Genomic DNA, 22,673 nt, shown 5'->3' with positions numbered 1-22,673 from the left:
TGTGAGCCACAGTGTTGCAGTACAAGCTTGGGTGGCAACCCCAAATAATTTATGAAAAATTTATGAACTCAAAATGCTGTAGGTTCTATCTTACAAAAGGGGACTTTGAACACACAGACCCGTTGCCAAAGATCCTAGGTCCTGCCATCCCAGACTAGAGACAGAATACGCAGAACAGTTTCTCCTTACTGGATGCCTGGTACACCCAGGGTGGGCTCCCTGGAGTCCTGGGTTATTGTCATTGGAGAGGACGACTTTGTTCTGCAGTTTTGATCAGTCACCTTGAGAAGGCTGGTCCTGAGGGTCTGTGGACAGAGTCCTTGACTGAAGGTTGGAAAATTCAGGGGCCCTGCCTCCCAGTGAAACACCCCAGAGGCTCCCTGCACTGGCCAGCCTGCAGCACTTTCCCTCCACCTTCACTGAGAGGCAAAGCACTGGAAATACCCCTTCCCCAGACACCTTTGCTTCTCACAGGCTGAGTAGGATTTCTCAACTAGATTTTACTTGAATGAACTGTGGGGTTTGTGGCCTGGTGGTTCTGCGAGGTCAGAAGACAAAGGGAGGGTTAGGCTCCAGCCCTCCCAAACCTGCCCCTGCCCAGCCCTGCCCTGCCCATCCACCAGGAGGTGCTGGGACTTCAGGGTGGGCTGCTCTCAAGCCTCAGGAAGGCCTCATGAAGCTGTCCACCCAGAGCCGTCCCCTGGAGGCCACATCAGGCCAGGCTATAGCTGGAGCAGGAAAGGGGGTGATGGCACCATGAAGCATGTTGCCATTTTCTTCCATTTCCAGCTGACCTCTCCACGTTGTCACAGTGGTGTTTCCTTCAGGGTGAGGGATACAGTGGTTACCATGGAAACTAAGGCCTGGAGGGAACAGGAACAGCATTCCTGTATGTCCCTACGGCTCCTACAGTGATCTGGGTGTCAGGGACACTGTCTGGCGCTGGAGGAGGGTTCAGCTGTCCGCTGGATGGTGAGGGCTACTATTCCATCAGAAGGAAAGCCGGTGGTGAGAAGCCAGCCCCTGCCAGGCAGACGGCCCAGTGCCGAGCCTGGGATCCTGAGCAGGGGCCCTCAGAAGATCTTGAAGCCCTTCAATAGCGTCAGGGTGGGTGCCTTGCGCTTGCTCTGAGCCCGGGATGACTTCACAGTGACCAGCTTGGCCTGTGCCACAGCAGGCATCTCCTTCAGGCTGGTGGTAGAAAGTGTGTTGAAGGTGCAGCTGGCCAGCCCGTGGCGGGCCGTGAGTGGAGCCTGGTGATGCACAGCTCGCTCCTCCGAGATGAAGAGAGGCCTGGCCAGGGAGTTCTTCTCTAGCTCCCGCCGCGCCTCCCGTACTGCCTCATGGAAGACGTGCTGCACATGCTCAAAGTCCAGGCAGGCAGAGACCTCGAAAAACAGGCACCCGAACCTGCCCGCCAAGGCGGCGCCCTCTGCCTGGGTGACCTGCCTGGCGAGGAAGCAGGGGGAGTCAGGGTCAGGAGCATCCGAGTCAGGCAGGCCCGGCCCTACTCCTGGCTCCTCACGTACCAGCTCCATGCCCTGGAGCCATCGTCATCTCTCTGAGGCTCAGTTTTACTCATCAGTTAAATGGGAGAATGACAGCTGCCTCTCAGGGTTGTTAAGATTAAGAAAGACGATTTGTGTCAAGGGCCTAGCACAGTCCCTGCTCAGTAAATGGCAGCTGATGTCACCTAAGCCAGAATGTCAAAATGAGACTGAGGGGAAAGCAGAAGCTGGCCCAAAGTCCCTGGCTAGACCTTGCCTGTGGCCAGAGGAAGATGGCTGCTCTCAGCCCCACGTCTCCTCAGCTCTTTTCCTTGGTCAGGAAATGAGCCACCCTCAGCCCTAGGGTGTGGATTAAGCTCTGGAGAGCGGTGTTGGCTTGGTCAGAAGCATGTGAGACCGCGGTGTCTACAGAGGCCTGGTGGGCTATGGTCGTGACTCAGGACGCCTGTGGTCGGCAGAGCTCTCAGGGCTATGACAACACAAGAGAGGGAGCAGCACCTGTTCCCACTTTATCCTGCACCACCTCCCATGACGGTGGGATTACGTATTTGTGACCACCTCCCATGACGGTGGGATTACGTATTTGTGACCACCTCCCATGACGGTGGGATTACGTACTTGCAACCACCCCTCATGAACTGTATAAAAGGTCAAAAAATTATGATACCACAAGATAAGTCCCTCAGGCCTTAAAGTGCCCAATATGCTACTGGGGAAGAGTGAAAAAGAATTACCAGTATCCCCAGAATGAATGAAGTGACTGGGACAAAGCAGATATGACACTCAGTTGTCTGGTGATGAAAGTAAAATCCGATGCTGCAAAGAACAGTATTGTATAGGAACCTGGAATGTTAGTTAGGTCCATGAATCATGGAAAATTGGATGTGGTCAAGCAGGAGATGGTAAGACTAAACATTTACATCCTAGGAATCAGCAAACTAAAATGGATGGGAATGGGCGAATTCAGATAACCATTGTATCTACTACTGTTGGCAAGAATCCCATAAAAGAAATGGAGTAGCCCTCATAATCAACAAAAGAGTCTGAAATATAGAACTTGGGTGCAACTTCAAAAATGACAGAATGATCTCAATTCATTTCAAGGCAAGCCATTCAACATCACAATAATCCAAGTCCATGCCCCTACCACCGATGCCGAAGAAGCTGAAGTTGATCATTTCTATGAAGACCTAGAAGGCCTCCTAAACTAACTAACACCTAAAAAATATGTTATATTCATCATCAGGGATTGGAATGCAAAACTAGGTAGTCAAGATATACCTGGAGTAACAGGCAAGTTTGGCCTTGGAGAACAAAATGAAGCAGGGCAAAGGCTAACTGAATTCTGCCAAGAGAATGCATCAGTCATAGCAAATACTTTTTCAACAACACAAGATGTGCAAAGATGACTTTACACATGGACATCACCAAATGGTCAATACCAAAATCAAATCAATTACATTTTTTGTAGCCGAAGATGGAGAAGCTGCATACAGTCAGCAAAAAACAAGACCTGGAGCTAACTGTGGCTCAGATCACCAGCTTCTTAGAGCAAACTTCAGGCTTAAACTAAAGAAAACTGGAAAAAACACTAGGCCAGTCAGATATGACTTAAATCAAATCCTATATGAATTCGCAGTAGCGGTAATGAATAGATTCAAGGGACTAGATCTAGATAACACTGTATCTGAAAAACTATGGACAAAGGTCCGTAACATTGTATAGGAGGCAGTGAACAAAACCGTCCCAAAGAAAAAGAAAAGCAAGAAGGCAAAGTGATTATCTAAGGAGGCTTTAGGAGTAGCAGAAGAACGAAGAGAAGCAAAAAGCAAGGGAGAGAGGTACATCCAATTAAACTCAGAATTTCAAAGAATAGCTAGAAGAGACAAGAAGGCCTTCTTCAGTGAACAGGGTTTAACAATTGAAGAAAACACAAAAGGGGAAAGACTAGAGATCTCTACAGGAAAACTGGAAACATCAAGGGAGTTTTCCGCCCAAAGAATCAAGATAGGAGAGGGAAACATCAACAACCGCAGATATGCAGATGATACCACTCTAACAGCAGACAGCAGAGGAATTAAAGAGCCTCTTGATGAGGGTGAAGGAAGACAGTGAAAGAGCCAGCTTAACATTAATATTAAAAACACTAAGATCATGGCATCCGCCCCCATTACTGCAAGGCAAATAGAAGGGGAAAAGGGGAAAGTAGTGACAGATTTCCTCTTCTCAGGCTCCAAAATCACTGTGGACGGTGACTGCAGCCATGAAATCAGAAGATGACTGCTTCTTGGCAGGAAAGCGATGACAAACCTAAAGACAGTGTGTTGAAAAGCAGAGACATTACTCTGCCAATAAAGGTCCGTATAGGTCCCTTATCAAGGCTATGGTTTTCCCAGTGGTCACATACAGTTGTGAGAGCTGGACTGTAAAGAAAGAAGAACACCAAAGAATTGATGCCTTTGAACTGCGGGGCTGGAGAAGACTCCTGAAAGTCCCGTGGACAGCAAGGAGATCAAACCAGTTAATCTTTAGGGAGATCAACCCTGAATATTCACTGGAAAGACTGATGCTGAAGCTCCATTATTTTGGTCATCTGCTGTGAACAGACAACTCATTGGAAAACTCCCTGATGCTGGGAAAGAATGAGGGCAGGAGAAGAAGGTTTCAGAGGATGAGATGGCTGGACAGCATCACCAATGCAATGAACATGAACTTGGGCAAACTCCAGGAGATGGTGAGGGACAGGGAGGCCTGGCGTGCTGCAGTTCATGGGGTCTCAAAGAGTCAGACACAACTGGATGACTGAACAACTCATAATGGTGGAATCAAGTATTTGTAACCACCTCTCATGATGGTGGGATCAAGTATTTGTAACTTTCAGGAAGGTCCTGAAAGCATGGACATCAGGCGAGAGAAAAATACTGGCCCTTCGGTAGACCAGATGTCCAGAAGAGATGCAGCGGGGGCAGCCCTGAGGGCTGGAGATCAAGGTTTCAATGGCCGAATCCCACTGCTGAGCAGCCTCACCCACCATCCCTGAGGACAATGGCACAGACTGTGAGGTTAGAGGAGAACTCAGGGCAAGTATGGAGGGAAAAGATTTCTGAGCCAAGGGTAATCTAGCAGAAGCAAGGGCTAGGAGCAGGTTAGCCCATCAGACAGGGAGAGTGTCTAGGACGAAAAGGGTCAGGGCACAGCACAGAATCCATTCCCCACCCAAGGCTGGTGTCCTGTCAGTTGAGTTTCCTGAGGAGCTTTTGAAAGGATATTTGGTATTACATGCCTTTGTGATGAACTTGAATCTGAAACTTTGTCATTGTGGGCCTTGAATAATGAGCTTTCAGAAACAACCACCCCATGTGCGCATGCATGTGTGTGAATGGCTGACCCAGCATGTAACATTATCACCCTTTTTGCTTATTTTGGCATAGCCTAGCAAAAATGATATCAGTGGTTTGGGAACCACTGCCCTAACCCACATTTTACCCTTCAGCTGCAAGACAGTCATGGGAGACATTGGCCACTGCTCAGCAAAAGTTAGATTGACTGTGCCTGTCAAATCCTGACCTACCAACATCAGGACTGAACCAAAGAAGGAAATGGGGATAAATCATCATGACTCCTTCTTAGGGAACTGAGGCTGCTTTGCTCTTTGCTCCCAAACCACTTTCAGACAATCCCTTGGGCAAATATTGGGACCAAAATAGTGGCCTAGTTTTTTCCTTCATATTTAAAACTGATTATTCTCAATCCAGTCTTCTGATTCCTCCTCTAGGTTCTGGGGGCTCTTTGACTCCACGAAGACTACTTTTTGGCTTTAAGTTCACACAACTTCCCTCATTCCCTGAGACAGAATTTGTCTGGGTGTGAGGGCATGCCCGCCTTTGAAGGCTCCTCCTGTGAATCTTCTTCATGAGACCACACCTCTTTTCCCCACTGCCCATCAGCCCTGATCTATATCAAGCATCCCCTCCTTTATAACACCAGTCAATGGGCCTTTGGCATCTGGGAAGCAGGGGTGACTGGCCTTGAGGAGGGAGGGGTGGCAGGAAGGCTGCCCTACCTCCCAAATAGACTGGCCACAAGGGATGGACGTCCGAACTAGAGAAGGCCAGTGGGGTCACTCATCAGGTGAAGGCGTCATAGTCTCAAACACCTCAGGGGCCAGGCAGGCAACTTGAATGTGTGGGGAGGAGTAAGCCATGGGGACGGTGAGGCCTGTGGTCAGCTGGAGGGAGCACACCCCGCCCTAGAGCATTCCAGTTCCAGGTCTTTTAAAACACTGTGCCGGCCAAACAAAATATGACTGCATTACTCAGTGGTCATCTGCCCCCAGGCCAGTCTGTGGCCTTTGATTGAAGTCCAGCCCTTTCTAAGAGACTCCTGCCCTCGGCACAGCCAACGGTGGGAGTGAGCCTGGGGACCTCACTTGGGGGAGGCGAGAGCTGGCTGAACCAGAGCAGACTGGCCTGACTCACGCTGCCTATCAGAGCCTCTCTCTCCAGAACTGGAATTGGGCCCTGGATGACCAGCCAGCCGCAGGGAGTGGAAACAGAAGGTCATATAGTCTCAGGCAAGAAAGGGTGAAGCCAAGAGACCTCAGAGCCCCGGAAAGATGGAAGGAGTGGCCTCTCTTCCGACCTTCAGGGTCCAGCCCCTGTGCAGCCTGGATGCCTTTCCCTTCCTGCCTGGCACTGCCTGGAAGACCTGCCCACCCTGTACCCTTACGACATGTCCCCTCCCTTCCACCTACATCAGAGGAGATCACGCTTCTTCGCAGCCAAATAATCCCCAAAGATGATATCGCCTGGATGAGGAAAGCGAGCTCTGGGCTGTGGGACGAAGTGCGTGCTCACCTGTACTGGGCCATGTCCAGCTTGTTGCCCAACAGCAGAGCTGGGAAGCTGCGTTGCGTCTCCTTTGCGTGCAAAGCGAGCAGCTCCAGGTAGCTGCTGCTGCCCTCGAAGCTCTGGCGGCTGTCAACGCTGTACACCACCAGGAAGGCGTGGGCCCAGTTCAGGTAGCGCTCACAGTTCCTGGGGGTGTCCTGGGACAAAGCAGGCAGCCTCAGTCAGGGGCAGAACAGGCAGGGGTAAAGGACTTCACCTGAGCTGCCTCTCCCCGCCTCCCTGCTCCCCGGGTCTTTGTACATTGTTCCCCAGCAGGGCCCTTTTCAAAGGGGCACTTGAGTGTGGATTTGGCTTGATGTGAAAGGAGACATTGTCTCTGAGCCTCACTCCCACCACCCAACCACAGACTGGGAGACCTGCTCTGGGGCACGGAGCCAAGACTCTGGCATGCCCCCCACTGAGACCTGGCTGTGCCTGGGCACTGCTGGTTTGGGGTCAGGTTCATGGTGCCCCTTTAGCTTCTGAGAAGAACTGGCATCGGGCCTTGGTAGGGGGTGGTGGGAGCATAGGAAGATGTATGTACTGGGCGGGGAGTGGGAGCTGGGGTCAGAGGAGCATCTGTAAACACAGGTATGCACCTGTGGACACAGGCACCAAGCCCCAGAGCGCAGGATCTCAGGGATGGCACCAGCAATCATTAGTCCTCCCCAGGCCCCGTCCTATCCCTTCTCATTTGGCAAATCAATGGATTCAGACCCAGAGGGGTCAGCAACTCGGGGACACAGCAGATTGGAGCTGAAAAGGTTTACAGATTCCCATCCGAGGCCCCCACTCTGGAAACAGGACTCCTCCAGAGGCTGCACGGATTCTCAGCTCCTCGGGGCTAAAGGCCGGGGGGGTGGGGGGGAGGGAGAGGGGTAATGTTACCAGGTCTGCAGTGTCCATGACCCTCAGGTGGACAGGCTGGTGGTCCACGGTCTCCTCAGAGCTGTAGGTGTCCTCTGTAACAGACGGTCAGCCCAGTCAGAGGCAGGCCGGCCACTCCAGGGAGAGCTAGGTCTGACTCCCAGCTTGCCTTTCTGCTAGATCCTGTGCACCCCTGGGGGGCTGCTCTGGGGCTGGCTGAGCTGGGACCACAGGAGAGGATCTTGGCTCTCACCCACATAGAGGACACGGGCAGAACCTCCCACCAAGGAGATGCTGCTGCACCTGTCAGGGCTCAGAGCATCAGAGGTCACTCAGAACATGCCACAGAGGACAGGACTATGTGCTGGGTCCACCCACCATGCCTGCAGAAGGAGGTGTGTGGCTCCTGGGCCCAGTGAGCAGCAGAGGCCTCGGGAATTACACTGCTAGCCCCTTCCTCCTGATCCCCAAGCTTCTCCACCCTCTTCTCCTAGCACAGCACCTTGCCCACAGGAAGCCCCTCAAGGACGGTCAGGATAATCCTCTCGCCCTCAGGAGGGGAAGGGACATGAAAGGAGAAACACACAACGTGACTGAGGCTGGGGAGTCAGATCTTGTTTAGAAGTTCCAAGGAAGTTTCACACATAATCTATGTCAAAATAAATGCAGAGGAATCTAGTAGAGTTGAAAGTTTTAGGTTGGAGATATGGAAATCAAACCCAGTGTCAGCTACTTTTAAGCTGTGTGGCTTGGCCAAGTCTTTTCAACATTTTGAGGCTCTGTTTTCTAATTTTAAAATAAGGATAACGTGGGACTTCCCTGGTGGTCCAGTGGCTAGGGGGCCTGGGTTTGACCCTTGGTCAGGAAACTAGATCCCACATGCCACATCTAACACCTGGCTCAGCCAAATAAAAAATTTTGAAAGTGAATAGGGACAGCGTGACGGAGAAGGCGATGGTACCCCACTCCAGTACTCTTGCCTGGAGAATCCCATGGACAGAGGAGCCTAGTGGGCTGCAGTCCATGGGGTCTCCAAGAGTTGGACATGACTAAAGTGACCTAGCAGCAGCAGCAGCACCAGGGATAATATGATAACACTGGCTAACAGTTTTCAAGTTTCAGCTCTGTGTCAGGCACTGTGCTAAAGGCTTGTCCCTGCACCATCTCAAAGGGCTGTGGGAGGACTGGATGGGCCCCCAGGCACATACCTGGCCCTCCACAATGCCTGGGAAAGGATGCTGGGGACATGATGCTCCCAAGTTTCCAGGGCAGGTTCACATTCCTAGGTGATTTTTTTTTAACTTTTTATTTTGAAATAATTTTAGACTCATGTAGAAGTTGCAAAACAGTACACAGAGTTCCTGTGTACCCTACCCCGCACTTCTCTCCCCCACACTGTTAGCCCCTTACATAACCATAGTTCAAGGATCAAAACTAGGAAACTGACTTTGGTGCCATACTATGAGCCGAACCACTGATCTTATTCGGATTTCAAATTGGTTTATATATATATATATATTTTTCAAAGTTCTCATGACCTCAAACCTGAGAAAGAGTCAAGTGGCAGGGCCTGCAAAGAGGACCTCACTGTCACAGGCAATTTCTTTCCCCACCCCCAAATTTCCCCTGTGCCACTGGCCCACATGTGGGGTGCACTTGGCCCTCACCTTTCCCTAGGGGGCCCTGGGCCCCCAGATGACCCCAAAGAAGAATGCTCTGTGCAGAACTGGGGTCCTCTCTGCCTTGCTGGCAGAATCCACTGTGAGAATAGTCCCCCCCAACTCTGGCGGAATTCACAAACACTTCTCTCCGAGGGTCACTGGCAGACAAGCCAGGCCTGGACACATGCCAGGCCCACTAGCAGCCAGCAGAAATCGCAGACAGCTCCCATCCCCAGCCTGCTGCGGGGACTTGGATAAATAGCCACTCTTATTCAAAGACAAAAAAAAAATCTAATGGAAAATATGCCCCAAATGTTTAACTATATTTGGTGCAAGAAGAGTGGATGCCTACGTCTCGTTCAGATTTGTCTTTATTTTCCTGCCAGAGTTGTCTGATGCGTGCCTTTTAGGTGCTTCCCAAGTCCTGGGCCCAAGGAGGCACCGTTGCTGTGCCCAGCCTGGGGGGAAATATTAGCCCAGGCTTGGTCTACTGTAGCCCCGTGCAACACGATAGCCTTTTGAGATTCCTGTTAGCTCTGCTGAAGAGAGATGACAAGGAGGTGAGACCCAGAGGAGGGAACTCGGTCACAGGCACACAGCACCCTACCAGAAAGAACATGAACTCAAGGGCTCCACGGTGAGACCCTCTCACGCCCTCTGTTCAGTGGACCCGCCAGTCCTCCAGCTCTGACTGGGCCGCAACTGAGGAACATACATGGGCGAGTGAAGAAGGCTCAGAGGTCATGAGATCATCTTACCCAGCTCCCTCGCTCCCTTGCAAGTGAGGTGACTCCAGGGGCTGGGGGTGGGGTAGGGGCTCCTTTTCAAAATGCAGTCACGTCCTGCCTTCCTGTCACAAATTCCCTGCCCTCAGGACATTCTGGAGTCCTTTAATAAATCAGGGCTTCATAACTCCTAGGGTTCCCCAGGTGGCACTAGTGGTAAAGAACCTGCCTGCCACTGCAGGAGAAATGAGACACATAAGCGACACGGAAGATTCCCCTGGAGAAGGAAATGGCACCCCCCTGCAGTGTTCTTGCCTGGAGAATCCCACAGATAGAGGAGCCTGGGAGCTACAGTCCACGGGGTCAGAGTCCGACACGATGGAAGTGACTGAGCACAGAGCACAACTCCCAGTTCTAAATGAGCTTCTGAGGACTCTGATGCTTGGAGAAGTTTCTTTCCCCCAAGTGTTTTCCTATCATTTACACTGATAATTTTTAAAGCACCACCAAAGGAGCTCCTGTATGTATAGGATAATGCTTCTGAAATGGCACCTGTATCCTTGTTGGAGCAGGCTGGGGGTGAAGAGAGGTAAGAAGCTATCATTCTGCCCTAGGCGAACCAGCTAAGATTCCCCCAGTCCCTCTGTGAGAAGAGGGTGTTCTGGAGACCCTGCTCCCTTCCTGGAGTGCTCAGCACAGGCACACAGGCACTGAATCTCTTGGTTCCAGTAGCTCCCAAACCATAATAAGGCACAACTCACACACAGAATACAGTCTATTAGTCCTATTACAAGGCACAACTTATTAGTACTATTAATTATTATTACAAGGCACAACTTATTAGTTCCATAACAAGGCACAACTCACACAGAGAACACAGTCTATTAGTCCTATCTTCCAGATGGGGAAACTGAGGCTCAGAGATCCCACAGGCTTCTGACTTCAGGCCCTCAATAGCATACCACTCATGCATGCTCAGTCGTGTCTGACTCTTTTTGACCCCATGGACTAGCCTGCCAGGTTCCTTTACCCATGGGGATTCTCTAGGCAAGGATACTAGAGTGGGTTGCCATGTCCTCCTCCAGGGGATCTTCCCAACCCAGGTATCAAACCCATATATCTTTACCTACTGAGCCACCTGGGAAGTCCTCAATAGCATACGGATACCCTTAACGGAGGACAGCTGCAGTGGTGTCTTGTCTTCCTTTACACCTGAAGTTCTCCATGATCTGAGGCAAAACACTGAGCCCTCTCTGCCTCAGTGTCTTTACTTATACAATGGGGATAATAATAGGAGGTCTGGACTTCTCTGGTGGCTCAAATGGTAAAGAATCTGCCTGGAAAGTGGGAGATCTAGTTTGATCCCTGGGTCAGGAAGATCCCCTGGAGATGGGAATGACAACCCACTCCAGTATTCTTGCCTGAAGAATCCTACAGACAGAGGAGCCTGGCAGGCTACAGTCCATGGGGGTCACAGAGAGTCAGACACGACTGCGCGACTAACATACACACTAATAGGAGGTCTTTAAAGGGTAATAATCCTAAAACCCAATTTCAAATCCCATGTTTACTATCATCTATGTTGTGCCTATGCTGCACTCCAAGCTAGAAACAGGAATGAACAACACAGGTCTCCACCCCGAAGAGGCCTCTTTGGGCTCAGGCTCTTAGAAGGTTTTATATCTCCACATGGCTAACTCTCCCTTAGATGCTCAGACTTTTCTGCACAGAAGAGGATCTGGTCAGAGTCCCCGCTGTTGCTGGAACCAGCCATGGGATAGTGGCTGGAATGTTTAGACAGTGGACAGGCTCAGAAGCTCTGAGGGTGGGGTGAGAGACCAAAGGCTGAGGTGACTAACCACTGCACAGCTGCCCCGCCCTCAGCCGTCTGACTTCATATTCCTCCACCCACTCAGAACTCCAAAACTGCTCAATCAGGAGGCTCAAACTACCACTGTACTAGGCACCCCTGGTGGGACCCTGCCTGAAGTGTATGAATTGGGGGACAGGAAGGAGAGAGACTGGAGGTGGGTTGTCAAATAAATACAAGATGACCAGTTAAACTTGAATTTCAGATAAACAGCTAATAGTTATAAGTATGTCCCATACTTATATTGAGGCAGGCAGAATCTGTCTTCTCAGGCACTGTCCTTGGGCATCTCCATTTTTCCTTCCCAGACATCCCTGCTGTGTGACTTTTCTCCCTCCCTCTCCCCTCGGTGACCAACTTCAAGTCTGGCCTCTCCCAACACCACCCCCTGCCACCCACAACTGCGTCCTGTGTCACACTCCAGAGGTCACTGACCTCCGCTAATCAATGGGCTCCCCTCAGACTTACTGATGACCTTGGCCCAGAAAGTTCCTTGGGTCTACTTCCTCCACTGCAGCGGAGGGGTGTGTCAAAGCGCAGGTAGTCACCCCAAACTCCGAGGAATAAATCGCCTTAGGGACTGTCAGCAAGTTGCCTGCCCTGCACTCCTGACTTAGCCAGGAACCCCTTTTGCTTTCTCTGTTTGACACCCTGGGGTTTTGTGTAAGACCTCCTTGGAAGAAGAGATTCTGCTGATTAAGGAATAAATTCTAAAAGCCATTGGACCAAATAGCCATGACGTCCCCTTCCTGGTCTGACAGTGGGAGTCAATATCCCAGCCTGGACTGAGGGGCTGATGGACACCTAGGGGCTAAAGAGCTCTTTCCTTTTGGTGTCACAGGGGCATTCCATCAGAGGCCTGCTGTGAGTGGTGCTTCACTGTGGAGGTTTCAATGGGTGGGACCCCGAGGGTCCTCCCAGAGCCTTGGATTTCCTCAGAGGGCCTTTGGGAGTTCCACAAAAGCTTATTCAATTCTCATGAATGGGGAAAATAGTCTAAGACTGCAGTCCCCGTTTCCAAAAAGCAGAGAGCATCCAGACACCCCATTTTTCTCAGTGGAAAGTTGACCATAAAGAAATGCTATAAATGTGAGCTTAAATTATGTTTATACTAATAAAATTCTGTATTTATTTAGATATTGGGGTTCCATTAAGCAGTTATTTGAGGAAAGCATTCTGCTGCTAAAATTAATTTTCAGAAACACTGATTTGATTAACTTGGGGGAATCTCAGCCACCAAAGATGGGAAGCCATCTGAGAAGGAAGAAGGAAGGAGAAGAAAACATGCATTTAGTGTCTCCTGTGGGTCAAGCCCTAGGCTAGATCTCTTACATATATTATTTCTTTAATCCTCACAGTAATTCTCTGAGATAGGTATTTTTATGCCCATTTTACAGATAAGGAAACAAAAGTTCAGAGAGGTTAGGTGACTGCTTCAAAGGTGCACAGCCAGTAAGTGACCGAGCCAGGATTCAAACTCAGGATTCAAAAGGGACACCAGGCATCCCTTTTCCCAATATACCATGAGAGAGCCACCAAACAAGACTAGTTTTCTTGTGTGGTTAAAAAACTGGTTTAGAACCCAGTATCACTAGGGAATTTTCCAAATGTCTTGTCCAGCTTTTCTGGAAAAGTATACTGAATGACGGTCTGAAAGAATCACACTTAATGGATGTGGATGTTCTGCAATGTTTGATTTTTTTTTTTTTTAAGTCTCATCATACCTAATATTTTAGGGCAAATCAACTTCTCTCAGTTCTCTTAATTGGGCTAAACCCCAAGCTATCCGGGGTGTGCTGTGGAAGGGTACATTTCTGGAACGTAAAATATTTTGCCCATGGCCTGGGTTATGCTGATGGCTCCTCCCCTTGGCCCCCAGATGCGTGGTTCCGGTCAGGCCTGGACCTACCACAGTGTATGTGGGTGTGCAGGGGAGAGTCCAACGGGACACAGCCAGAGGAACAGGGAGGAGTGGATGGGTCCTTACCCAAGTTGGGGTCATATTCGCTGATAAACCTCCTGGTCAGAAACTTCACGGTGAGGGCTGCAAGAAGTAGAAAGAAGTTGGCTTAGTATCCCCATTGTGTCTGGCTGCTGGACACTGGAGGCTGCTCCTCTCATTTTAGAGAAGACTTTTCTAGGTGCTGTAACCCCTTTGCTCTCTGGGAGAATGTGGCTGGGGAGCTGGTTTGAAAGGCTCAGATGAAACCAGAAATATGGGGAACATGTCCTTCCCAGTTGCATTTTTTGGGGGTGGGGGAGGCAGCGAGCAAAGAAATGAGAGGCAAGTCTAAGGGGTGTTTATGTTTATGAAGACCCTACTTAAGGCGTCTGGACCCATCAACTGTTACCATAGGGTCTGCCTAGTGAAACTGAAACTGAAGAGAGAGATCCCCTTCAGAGATGAGGCACAGAGATTCTGAAGTATGGGGGCCTTTATCCCAGTCTTGGCTATAAGCCAAAGAGAGAGTAGAAGTTGAGCTGATCAATGGGTAATCTCTGGGAGGGATATGAACCCTCTGAGTCCCAAGTAAACACACTCTAGTTCTTAGTCCTCAAGTCTCGCCTCTAAGGCCTCCACACTCATCAGGCAAGTCTCTCAGAACATAAAACCCAGGGAAGTTGTCTCCAGGTGGAATGCATTCACAAGACTGATTTTGTTCAGAACTTTAGCCACGTAAAGCCAAGGGCCAGCTCACTACTACCCTGGACTCTTCAAAAGAAGCACAATATTTTAAAGAAAATCCTTAAAATTCTATCCCAGGATTCCTAACAGGGTCAGTTTGCAAACTAATTATCCAGGGAACACATATTTTAACATTTAAATTCCTTCATTCATGTAGTCACTGGCTAATGTACCAGTGACAGAGTTGCGAATAACAGTTTGATTTTCTAAGGGACGAGGGGAAGTCTTTTCTGTAGGACAGCATGATTCAGAATCCCCACTCTGAGTCAGGGGGCTGGCTTCAAAAGTGGAAAGGAGGCCCCTGGTGACTCTCAAAGAAGGAAACTCATAGCGGAGTCCATGACGGCCATTTACTAATGGCTGTAACTGGAAGACAGCCAGTGGAGGAGCCCCCTCGGCCCTCCCACCTTCAGCTGCCTGGGACTGAGAGTGGCAGAGGGCTGTGAACCCTTTTTCTGAATCTTTGCCTACAGTGACACCCCCACCACCTGAGCTCCAGCTGGGTGATAGCTACCAGAAGTGATGAAGGCTGTTCAGTGTTGCTAGAAATGGCCTGAGTAGAAATCCAAGAGCTTTGTTCATCAAGGCTCAGTCCAAGGCACCTGAGATTACAGTCCAATGTGTTTCCAGAAAGTCAGGAGAAGGGTCTGGCTTGAAACAAATACATTTGAAAAGAATTCACACTTTGTTCCAGAATTGCAGGGAACTGAGGTGGGGAGTGGGGAGTGGCACTCTCCCCCTGGGAAACCCCCAAAGTCAGTGCCTTTTATCACCTCCCTTCAGGGGTCTGGGGCCCCTTCACCCCTGGCCGAAATCAAGAAGCAGCAAGGCTGCGACGAAGCTAATAGGGGCACGGGGCTGGGAATCAGTGCCTCACAGATCCCTCTGGGGCCAGTCACCAGGGCTGTCTGCTGGCCCGGAAGAGGGGACGGAGGGTGGTACAGGCGCGGAGGAGACCAGCAAGGGACCAGAGACACGAAAGGAGACAGCTGGGATCACAGACAAGGAGCGCACAGTCAGTGGGGAGACACAGAGGGACAGGCAGGCCAGGAACCCAAGACAGCTGAGACACGGAGGTGGTGAAAACAAAGCAAGAGGGAGAGCCAAGCAACAGAGAAACTGAGGCACAGAAGAAAATCGCGGTGTCTCAGCCAGCTCACCTGGGCGCAGAAAGCCCCTGAAGACAGTGGGAGAGCCTGCCTGCACACCCCGAGCTCCCGCTTCTGTCCACCGCTCCCCGTGTCCCCCGTCCCGGCCGAACCCCTTCCCTTCCGCCCGCACCCCACTCACCGGACTTGCCCGCCCCGCGGCGCCCCAGGATGGCCAAGTTGACCTCGAGGGGCGCGCTCTGCGGCCCGCCGCCCGCGCGGGGCTTCCCGAACACCGAGGCCATGGCGACGCTGCGGAGAGAGACGCGGGTCCCGCCTCAGGGCCCCGAGCAGCGTGCCCGCCCGTCGGGGCCTCGGGAGCGAGTGGCGGGCCGCTGGCACTCGCGGGCCCGGCGGCGTCGGCGTCCGCTTCCCGGGCCCGGCGCCCAGCGGGCGGCGTTCCCGCGGCCCCGCCAGCCGCGGCGGGGAGGAGGGGCGGGGGCGGGGGGTGCCGGCGGGCGGGGCCGCCCCGAGCGCCGCCGACTCCTTGTAAGGGCCGGGGAGACCCCTGCGGGGCGCGCTCACCCGGCTCCCCGCCTGCCGCGCGCCCCACGGCTGCGCTGGGCCTCGAAGGTTGGGAGCCGTCACCGCCCGCAGCGCCCCCCAGGACCCGACGGGAAAGGGCAAGGACGGGAGAGAGGGAGGAACGGGGTAGAGGGACTCGGGGGAAGGATGTTTCCAGCCTGGTCTGAACCTCCAGTCAGTCACTTCCCATCAGCAAGAAGATCCACCCCTCCCTTTGTCTTACCCATCGGCCCCGCCTCCTCCTCCGGGAAGCCTGCCGGGTTCAAATCCAAGCCATGTGCTTTCTCTGGATCGCAAGCCCCCTCAGCCTTGGCGCTCAACTTCCCCAACCACATTACCCTCCCCTTCGATGTGGGACCTGCAGAACCCATAAAGGACCCTGGTTTCTGGGAAAGGGGCGAGGGAAGATCTCCTTACTAAGATTTCATGGCCAACCTGGGCCCAGCTTCAAGAAACCTAACCCAACCGGGATTACGGTTTTCTCCCTGATGGGAGCTTATGAGTGGCCCAGCGTGCAAAGGGGGGCATTTATTTGTTCTAAAACCTGGACGGATGAACCTGGTAGGGATCAACTGTCATTGGCCTTGAAACCCAGGGAAAAATCTGGACCTGCTGGAGAAAGGGCAAAGGACCAACAGGAGGAATCTGGACATTTAGGATCTAGTGCCAGATCTTAAATGGGTGACCTTAGGCAAGTCATCTCACTTCTTTGGGCTTTAGTGACTCCATCTATGGGCTTCTCTGGTAGCTTAGTGGTAAAGAATCCGCCTGCAATGCTGGAGTCTCAGGAGACGCACGTTCAGTCCCTGGGGTGGGAAGATCCCCTGGAGGAGTGCATGGCAACCCACTCCAGTAGTCTTGCCTGGAGAATCTCAAGGACAGAGGAGCCTGGTGGGCTACAGTCCATAGGGTTGCAAAGAGTCAGACACGACCTAAATGACTCACTCACACACACACACACACACACACACACACACACACACACACACTCCCATCTATAATGCTAAAGGAAGGGGGAAATGAATCCAAAATTCCATGAGTGGTTCAGGCCCAATGGAGAGTGACCAAAATCAACCCTGAGTTCCAGGTCTAAGTACTTTCTAGAACCCTGTGGGATCTTTCTTTTGAAATACACTCCAGACCAGAGTGGGGAAAGATGTGGGCATCTCAAGAGACTTCTCATCACAACCTATCCCCCTCCAACCCCAACCCCCCTATTCTCCCACAGCTAATCTACCCACCTACGCACAGAAGAAACCAGGAAAGTCCAGGTCAGCAGATGGAGGGAATGGAGTCAGAGCCTGATGGTAATAACTTCTTTTCAACCAAGAGAGAAAATTATTTTCCAGGACAGGACATAAATAGTGACTCAGCCTAATTGTTTCTGGGAGATCATGGTAAAGCAGCTGTGTTATTAAGACTCTAAGGTGTTAGGAGGAATTTGTTTAGATTACACCCACAGGCCAGAATCGCTCACACAGCTAATGGCCTTTGAGTTGCAGAAGGAGAAAAAGTGGGAGCCAAGTTCTGGCCACATCCGTGGGCTGGCCCGGGGAGAACAGACTTGTTCTGGGTGGGGCTATGGGGAGACTCGGTCTCATGGGAGGACTGCTGGAGAGAGGGCAAGCTGTGGAACCCCAGAGACACAACAGGGAATAATCTTGGGCTCTGCTACTTCTATACTTATGTGATTTGGGGGGAGTTACTTTTCTTGTCTTTGAGACTCAGACCAACTAGTAGATGGGAGCTTCAAGATAGCAGTTTCCAGCTCAGTGATTTTGTGAACTCTAACCACCTGAGCTGTCCATAATTAGAAGGGACTACTGTCTGGAGGAAATGAACCTCCTGACACTAAAGGCAAATGGGGGTGAGATTTCAAGGTGTTATAAGGCAGGGGTCCCCAACCTCTGGGATCTAATGCCTGATGATCTGAGGTGGAGCTGATGTAATCATAATAGAAATAAACTGCACAATAAATGTAGTACACTTGAATCATCCTGAAACCATCCCACCCCCGGGTCTGTGGAAAAAATTGTCTTCCACAAAACCAGTCCCTGATGCCAAAAGTATTGGGGACTGCTGTTGTAAGAAGATACCACAATGATTTGCAAGATGGGATGAGATGATCCTTAATCCCCTTCTAGTTCATAGATTATTTGAACTGGTTGCCAGCTGGTTGTCCAGACCCTCAGCTATGACTGCTAAGTGCTCAAAGTCTGCCCCTCCTGTGAGGTTTAGGAGGAAAACAGTTGCCCACCTCACAACTGCAACCACGCCCATTCTCCATCCTCAGCCTCTTCATCTGTGGGCTGCTTGTCCAGCGCCCAGAAGTGCCCACTTGGACCAGAAAGGCCCTTGGAATCATCATTTACTGTCAAACCATGGAATAAGCTGGGCCTCAGTTTATTATCTTTTTTTTTTAAAGAATATTACTCTCTGCATGTTTTTTCTCACACATCACTATTTTCTCAAACACTACCAGCAGTTCCAAAATCTATCCAAAAATACAGTCAAGGGACTTCCCTGGTGGTCCAGTGGTTAAGACTCTGCACTTCCACTGCCGGAGGCACACGTTCGATCCCTGATTGAGGAACTAGAGTAAGATATCTCGTGGCCAAAACAAAACAACCAAAAATACAGTCAAGTAATTATGGAAATTTTACACAGGAAATATGAAGTACTGGATCAGACCCATCAGGTTGAAATATAAAAATTTCAACATTTTCCATCTATGTCATTCCCTGGAGGGTAGAATTCATTGAATAGGAATATTCACTATTTGTATATGCAAATACCATCACCAAATTATTAATCTATCTTGGGGATTTTGTAAAAATCTATGAACAATGTTGAACTAAAAGGACTCTTTGAGTTAAAGGATTTGAAATACACGTGTTTGGAATGCCTATCAATGAGAAATTATCATTGATTTTCAGTTGGCCTTCTTGGTCTATTTTTCAAAGACCCCAAAACTCATTCAGAATTCCCAGAGCTGCAATATAATTAAATATCTATTAGACTAAGCCAATATGTTAATAATCTCCTATAATTATTCACAATACACTTTCTGTTTTTATCCATCTGTTCCTTATTATCATCCTAAGAGATGGTTATCACACCCATTTCATAGTGGAAGAATTACAGAGACACCTCATCTTTAAAATAGGGATAATATTAAGTATTAGATGAGATAACATGAGAATGTTCCACCCAGAGCTTGGCCCATAGGCCCAAACAGCAAATGATAGTTTCCTGAACTCACCCAGACACAAATAGCTCACACTTCTTACCCAACTACCAAGAAGTCAAAACTGTTTTATGACCAGAAGTTTGGGCACTTTAGGTTAAGAGAGAGGTGATTCTACTAGAACCAGTATCCCACCCCTGCTTATCACCACTTCCCCACCTTTGAGGCTCTTATAAGGGGTCCTCAGGCACTCAAAATGCAGAGGATTTGGCTCCTCGCCCAGCAATGGGCTCGACAGATGCTCAGTAGATGTCTCCAGAGTGCATGAGTCCCATCTAGACAGGTCTGAACAGGTAGGACTAAGTCTTGCCCTTGCTACCCAGCCCACCCCTAGAAGCCATTCCATATATAAAGCTAACGTTTTTGGCTCCCTTTGAGATGTCACTGCATTCCCTGGAGGCACAATATGATAACCTCTTCTGTGATTTTTCAATTATAAAGTCAGATGTGAAAACTGAACAAAACCTTACAAGTCAGATACAAGCTCCACTTTACAAAGAACCGAGGACTGGACAACTTGGGTAGCTTTTTCAAGTCAGAGATAATACCAGCATCAAAACCCAGCAGGAATCCTGACTCCTAGTACAGTGCTCTTCTTCAGGTACAAGCAAGCACATCACTACCCTGTGTGCAGAAACATCACTATGGTGGCAAAGGCCAGGAGTCACTCATCAGGCAGGAAGGCCATGAGGTCACAATTGGAAAAGACTTCAGTCTCATACGGTTCAATCCCTGCATTTATAGTGGAGGATCAAAAGGGACTGCCCAGCACAGGAGGAGCTGAGCCCAGTCCTCCACCAGCCTGCAGGATCTCCTAGGTCAGGGGTTGTGTCTTCTCCACCAGACTGGGGACTCCTCCTCAGGTCAGGGCCCAGTCACTGCAGGGAAAGAGATTAACAAGGCAGGGTGCGCTCTGGAAAAGCTCAGAGTCTGACACAGAGCCCCACTGCTTGCTCCCACCCCCAACCTCACAAAGTAGAGAGGGAGGTTGGTGTGGGGTCGCGCAGGGCCTGGGAATTCCGTGGGCTGTCCACAGCCATGACAGCTCCTTGTCCTCTCCAAGTCCCAGAGGGACATTTGTCCGGGTGGAGGAAACTCTCACCAGCTGCAGAAAACACCCCACTGGGGCCTCGGGCACAGAGCCAGAGTGCAGATCCTGGATCTAGTCTCAGAATCAAGACCCCCACCTTGGGTGGCCTCCTCCTCACTTCCCTTCCTGGCTGTAAGGGTGGGGGTTGGGTGTGTGTGCTAGTGCCCAACTCGCTGGACTTGTGGGAAAACTGGGCTTGCACGCAAACTTCAGCCTGGAGGGGCTTACGCTCTCAGGAGAGGTACAAGCGGGGTTCTGCCTGTCTGCCAGTTACTAGGTGCCTGGAATCAGACATTTGGGGAGGGAACTGTGGCCCTTTGTTTGAGCCTGGCAGGAGGTAGCAGTTACCCTTCCCAAAGACAAGGCTACTGCAGATGAGGAGGGGCAGTTGGGCCAGGGCCTGGAGTCAAGTGGACGGGCTTCGATCCATCCCACATCTTCAATCATAACCAAGGAAAGGCCCATTCCATCTCTAGGCCTCCCTTTCCTCATCCATGAAATGGGAACAGAGACATTCTTCCTGTCCTGGAGGCCACCAGCAAGGTCAGAGTCAGGCCTGGGCACTGCAGAGCCTCCTTTCCTTCAAGAGGGGGACTGTCATGCCTATAGCCAACATCTAGCCCCAGGGAAGGAGAAAAGCTGACTAAGGGCCTGGTATAGTACCCATGGGGACTCTGGCCCACCCCTTCTATCTCCTCCTCCTCTTCCTGTCAGGTCTCTGGGGCAGAGAGTCTTGGCTATTTCTGGCTGCTGCCTCCAGGCTTCAGGCTTCCCAGGCTCACACAAGTGGTCCCCACACCCCAGCCCTGCTTTGATGGGGTGAACTGGGCTGAGAGTTCCCTGGCAAGAAAGGCACACTCGTGTTGGATCTACAGATTGATACGTAAGGGTCTATGCATGCGTGTGTCTTGGGGGTAGGGAAGTTCCCCAGCTCCCCTCCCAAGTACAGCTTTATCACTGTGAGCCACTGAGCCACTCCATCCTCCTGAAGACCTGCAGCTGAAAATCCCCTGAGGGGAAGATACATCCTACACAGGGCTGGGCCTCAGTTAACCAACTTGTAGCACAAAGTAGCAGAGAAGTTAACCACTAAGCTCCCTCTGGCTGACATTTTAGAATCCAGAGTCTTAGCTGGTAACCCAGGAAAGTCCCAGGCAAGATGGATAGCAGGAGGCCTGGGGCTCTCTGCTACCAGCTACGCAACCCTGGGCAATTCCCTTTCTGAAGTTTCCCTGGTGGCTCGGGTAGTAAAGAATCTGCCTGCAATGCAGGAGACCCAAGTTGGATACTTGGGACAGGAAGATCCCTTTCAGAAGGGAATGGCAACCCACTCCAGTATTCTTGCCTGGAGAATTCCATGAACAGAGGAGCCTGGTGGGCTATAGTCCAGGCTGTTGCAAAGGCTTGTTGGAAGCAACTAACACTTTCACTTTCACACTGTAAATGAAGGGGTTGAATCATAGGACACCGAAATTCCTTCCGACTGTGACCTCCTGGCACAAAGTGATTGCCCAGCATTTGTAGCACAGAGAGGACAGAGAACACAATGGTTAGGGATGTGGGTTCTGGGATCACACTGGGTGCACTCCAGTCCTAGCTGTGCTGCTCTCTGGCCACGTCACCTCGGCCGGGTGAGCAAACCTCTTGGTGACTCTGTCTCCTCATCTATGAGTTTAATAATATTTGACTCATGCATGCTGTAAGCAAAAAATGGATAACATCTATCAACTGAGGGAAAATAACAGTATCTACTCGTCAGATTGTTGTAAGGATTATGGAAGTTACAGTGCTCACGAAAAGGCCTGCAGTGCAGTTTAAGGCTTCACTTAAACAGAAGCAGCCTGTCTCCTTCCCGTCCACAGACACAGAGTCCCCTTAGCAGCGCCACTTTTCTTTCCCCCAAGATCTGAGCTATACAGCAATGGACGAGCAGGGAGTACCCAGTGGGGAAGAGACATCAGCTTCCCATTCCCATCCCCAATCAGAGACTACTTCCACACTCAAGGGACTTACTGAACGTTCACCTGTTACCCATCCGTTTTACAGAGTAGGAAATCAAGGCTCAAAAAGAAACTGGACTAGCTGGATTCAGAGGCAGAGGCCCAAGGCAAAGGAGAATCTGCCCTGGACCCCAGCCTGGCCCTGGACAGACTCTACCTCTGTCTGTCTGGCACCCAAGTACCCCTGCCTCACCAACCAAGGGGTGGGCCAGGTATTAACCTCCTCCTTGCACTTTCCCAGCTGAATGACCTTGAAAAGCCATATAAATTTTCCGACCTTCATTCTGAACACTTTAGATATTGTCCAAATACCGTGCAATAGGTGTTAATTATTGGCCCCATTTTGAGGAAGCAGAGGGTCAGAGTTAGGGTATCTGCACAAGGGGTTACAGCTGATTTAGTGCAGGTTAAATGGGATATCTTTGTAGACTGTCTTCACGGTGCCCTAAGGCCCGTA

The 22,673-nt window shown here is 50.7% G+C and overlaps 1 protein-coding gene across 2 annotated transcripts; it reads right to left on the bottom strand.

The window, feature by feature from the left end:
- Positions 1–1,073: 1,073 nt before the first annotated feature.
- Positions 1,074–15,599, bottom strand: RASL12 (RAS like family 12). 2 transcript variants are annotated; one of them, XM_068966364.1, is made up of 5 exons: positions 15,497–15,599; positions 13,508–13,564; positions 7,286–7,359; positions 6,365–6,555; positions 1,074–1,449 (listed from the first exon to the last, which is right to left on the bottom strand). In XM_068966364.1, exons 1-5 carry the CDS (start codon positions 15,597–15,599, stop codon positions 1,074–1,076), a joined length of 801 nt encoding a protein of 266 aa, XP_068822465.1. The 2 variants fall into 2 exon arrangements, with proteins under 2 accessions (XP_068822465.1, XP_068822466.1); XM_068966365.1 differs by lacking the exon at positions 13,508–13,564.
- Between the last annotated feature and the right edge of the window lie 7,074 nt (positions 15,600–22,673).

Source organism: Capricornis sumatraensis, chromosome 2 (genome assembly GCF_032405125.1).
Source record: "Capricornis sumatraensis isolate serow.1 chromosome 2, serow.2, whole genome shotgun sequence".
In the NCBI taxonomy this organism is placed as follows: Eukaryota; Metazoa; Chordata; class Mammalia; order Artiodactyla; family Bovidae; genus Capricornis; species Capricornis sumatraensis.
Note: the sequence above shows the minus strand (reverse complement) of the source record. Positions and strands in the feature narration are given on the sequence as shown.

Excerpts from the sequence above, each read along its gene's own strand:
- RASL12 (XM_068966364.1), bottom strand. The coding sequence starts at position 15,599 with ATGGCCTCGGTGTTCGGGAAGCCCCGCGCGGGCGGCGGGCCGCAGAGC. Across the intron at positions 6,556-7,285 it reads TCATGGACACTGCAGACCTG|GACACCCCCAGGAACTGTGA; the intron begins GTAACATTACCC and ends GCTTTGTCCCAG. Across the intron at positions 1,450-6,364 it reads CTGGACATGGCCCAGTACAG|GCAGGTCACCCAGGCAGAGG; the intron begins GTGAGCACGCAC and ends CTTCCTCGCCAG.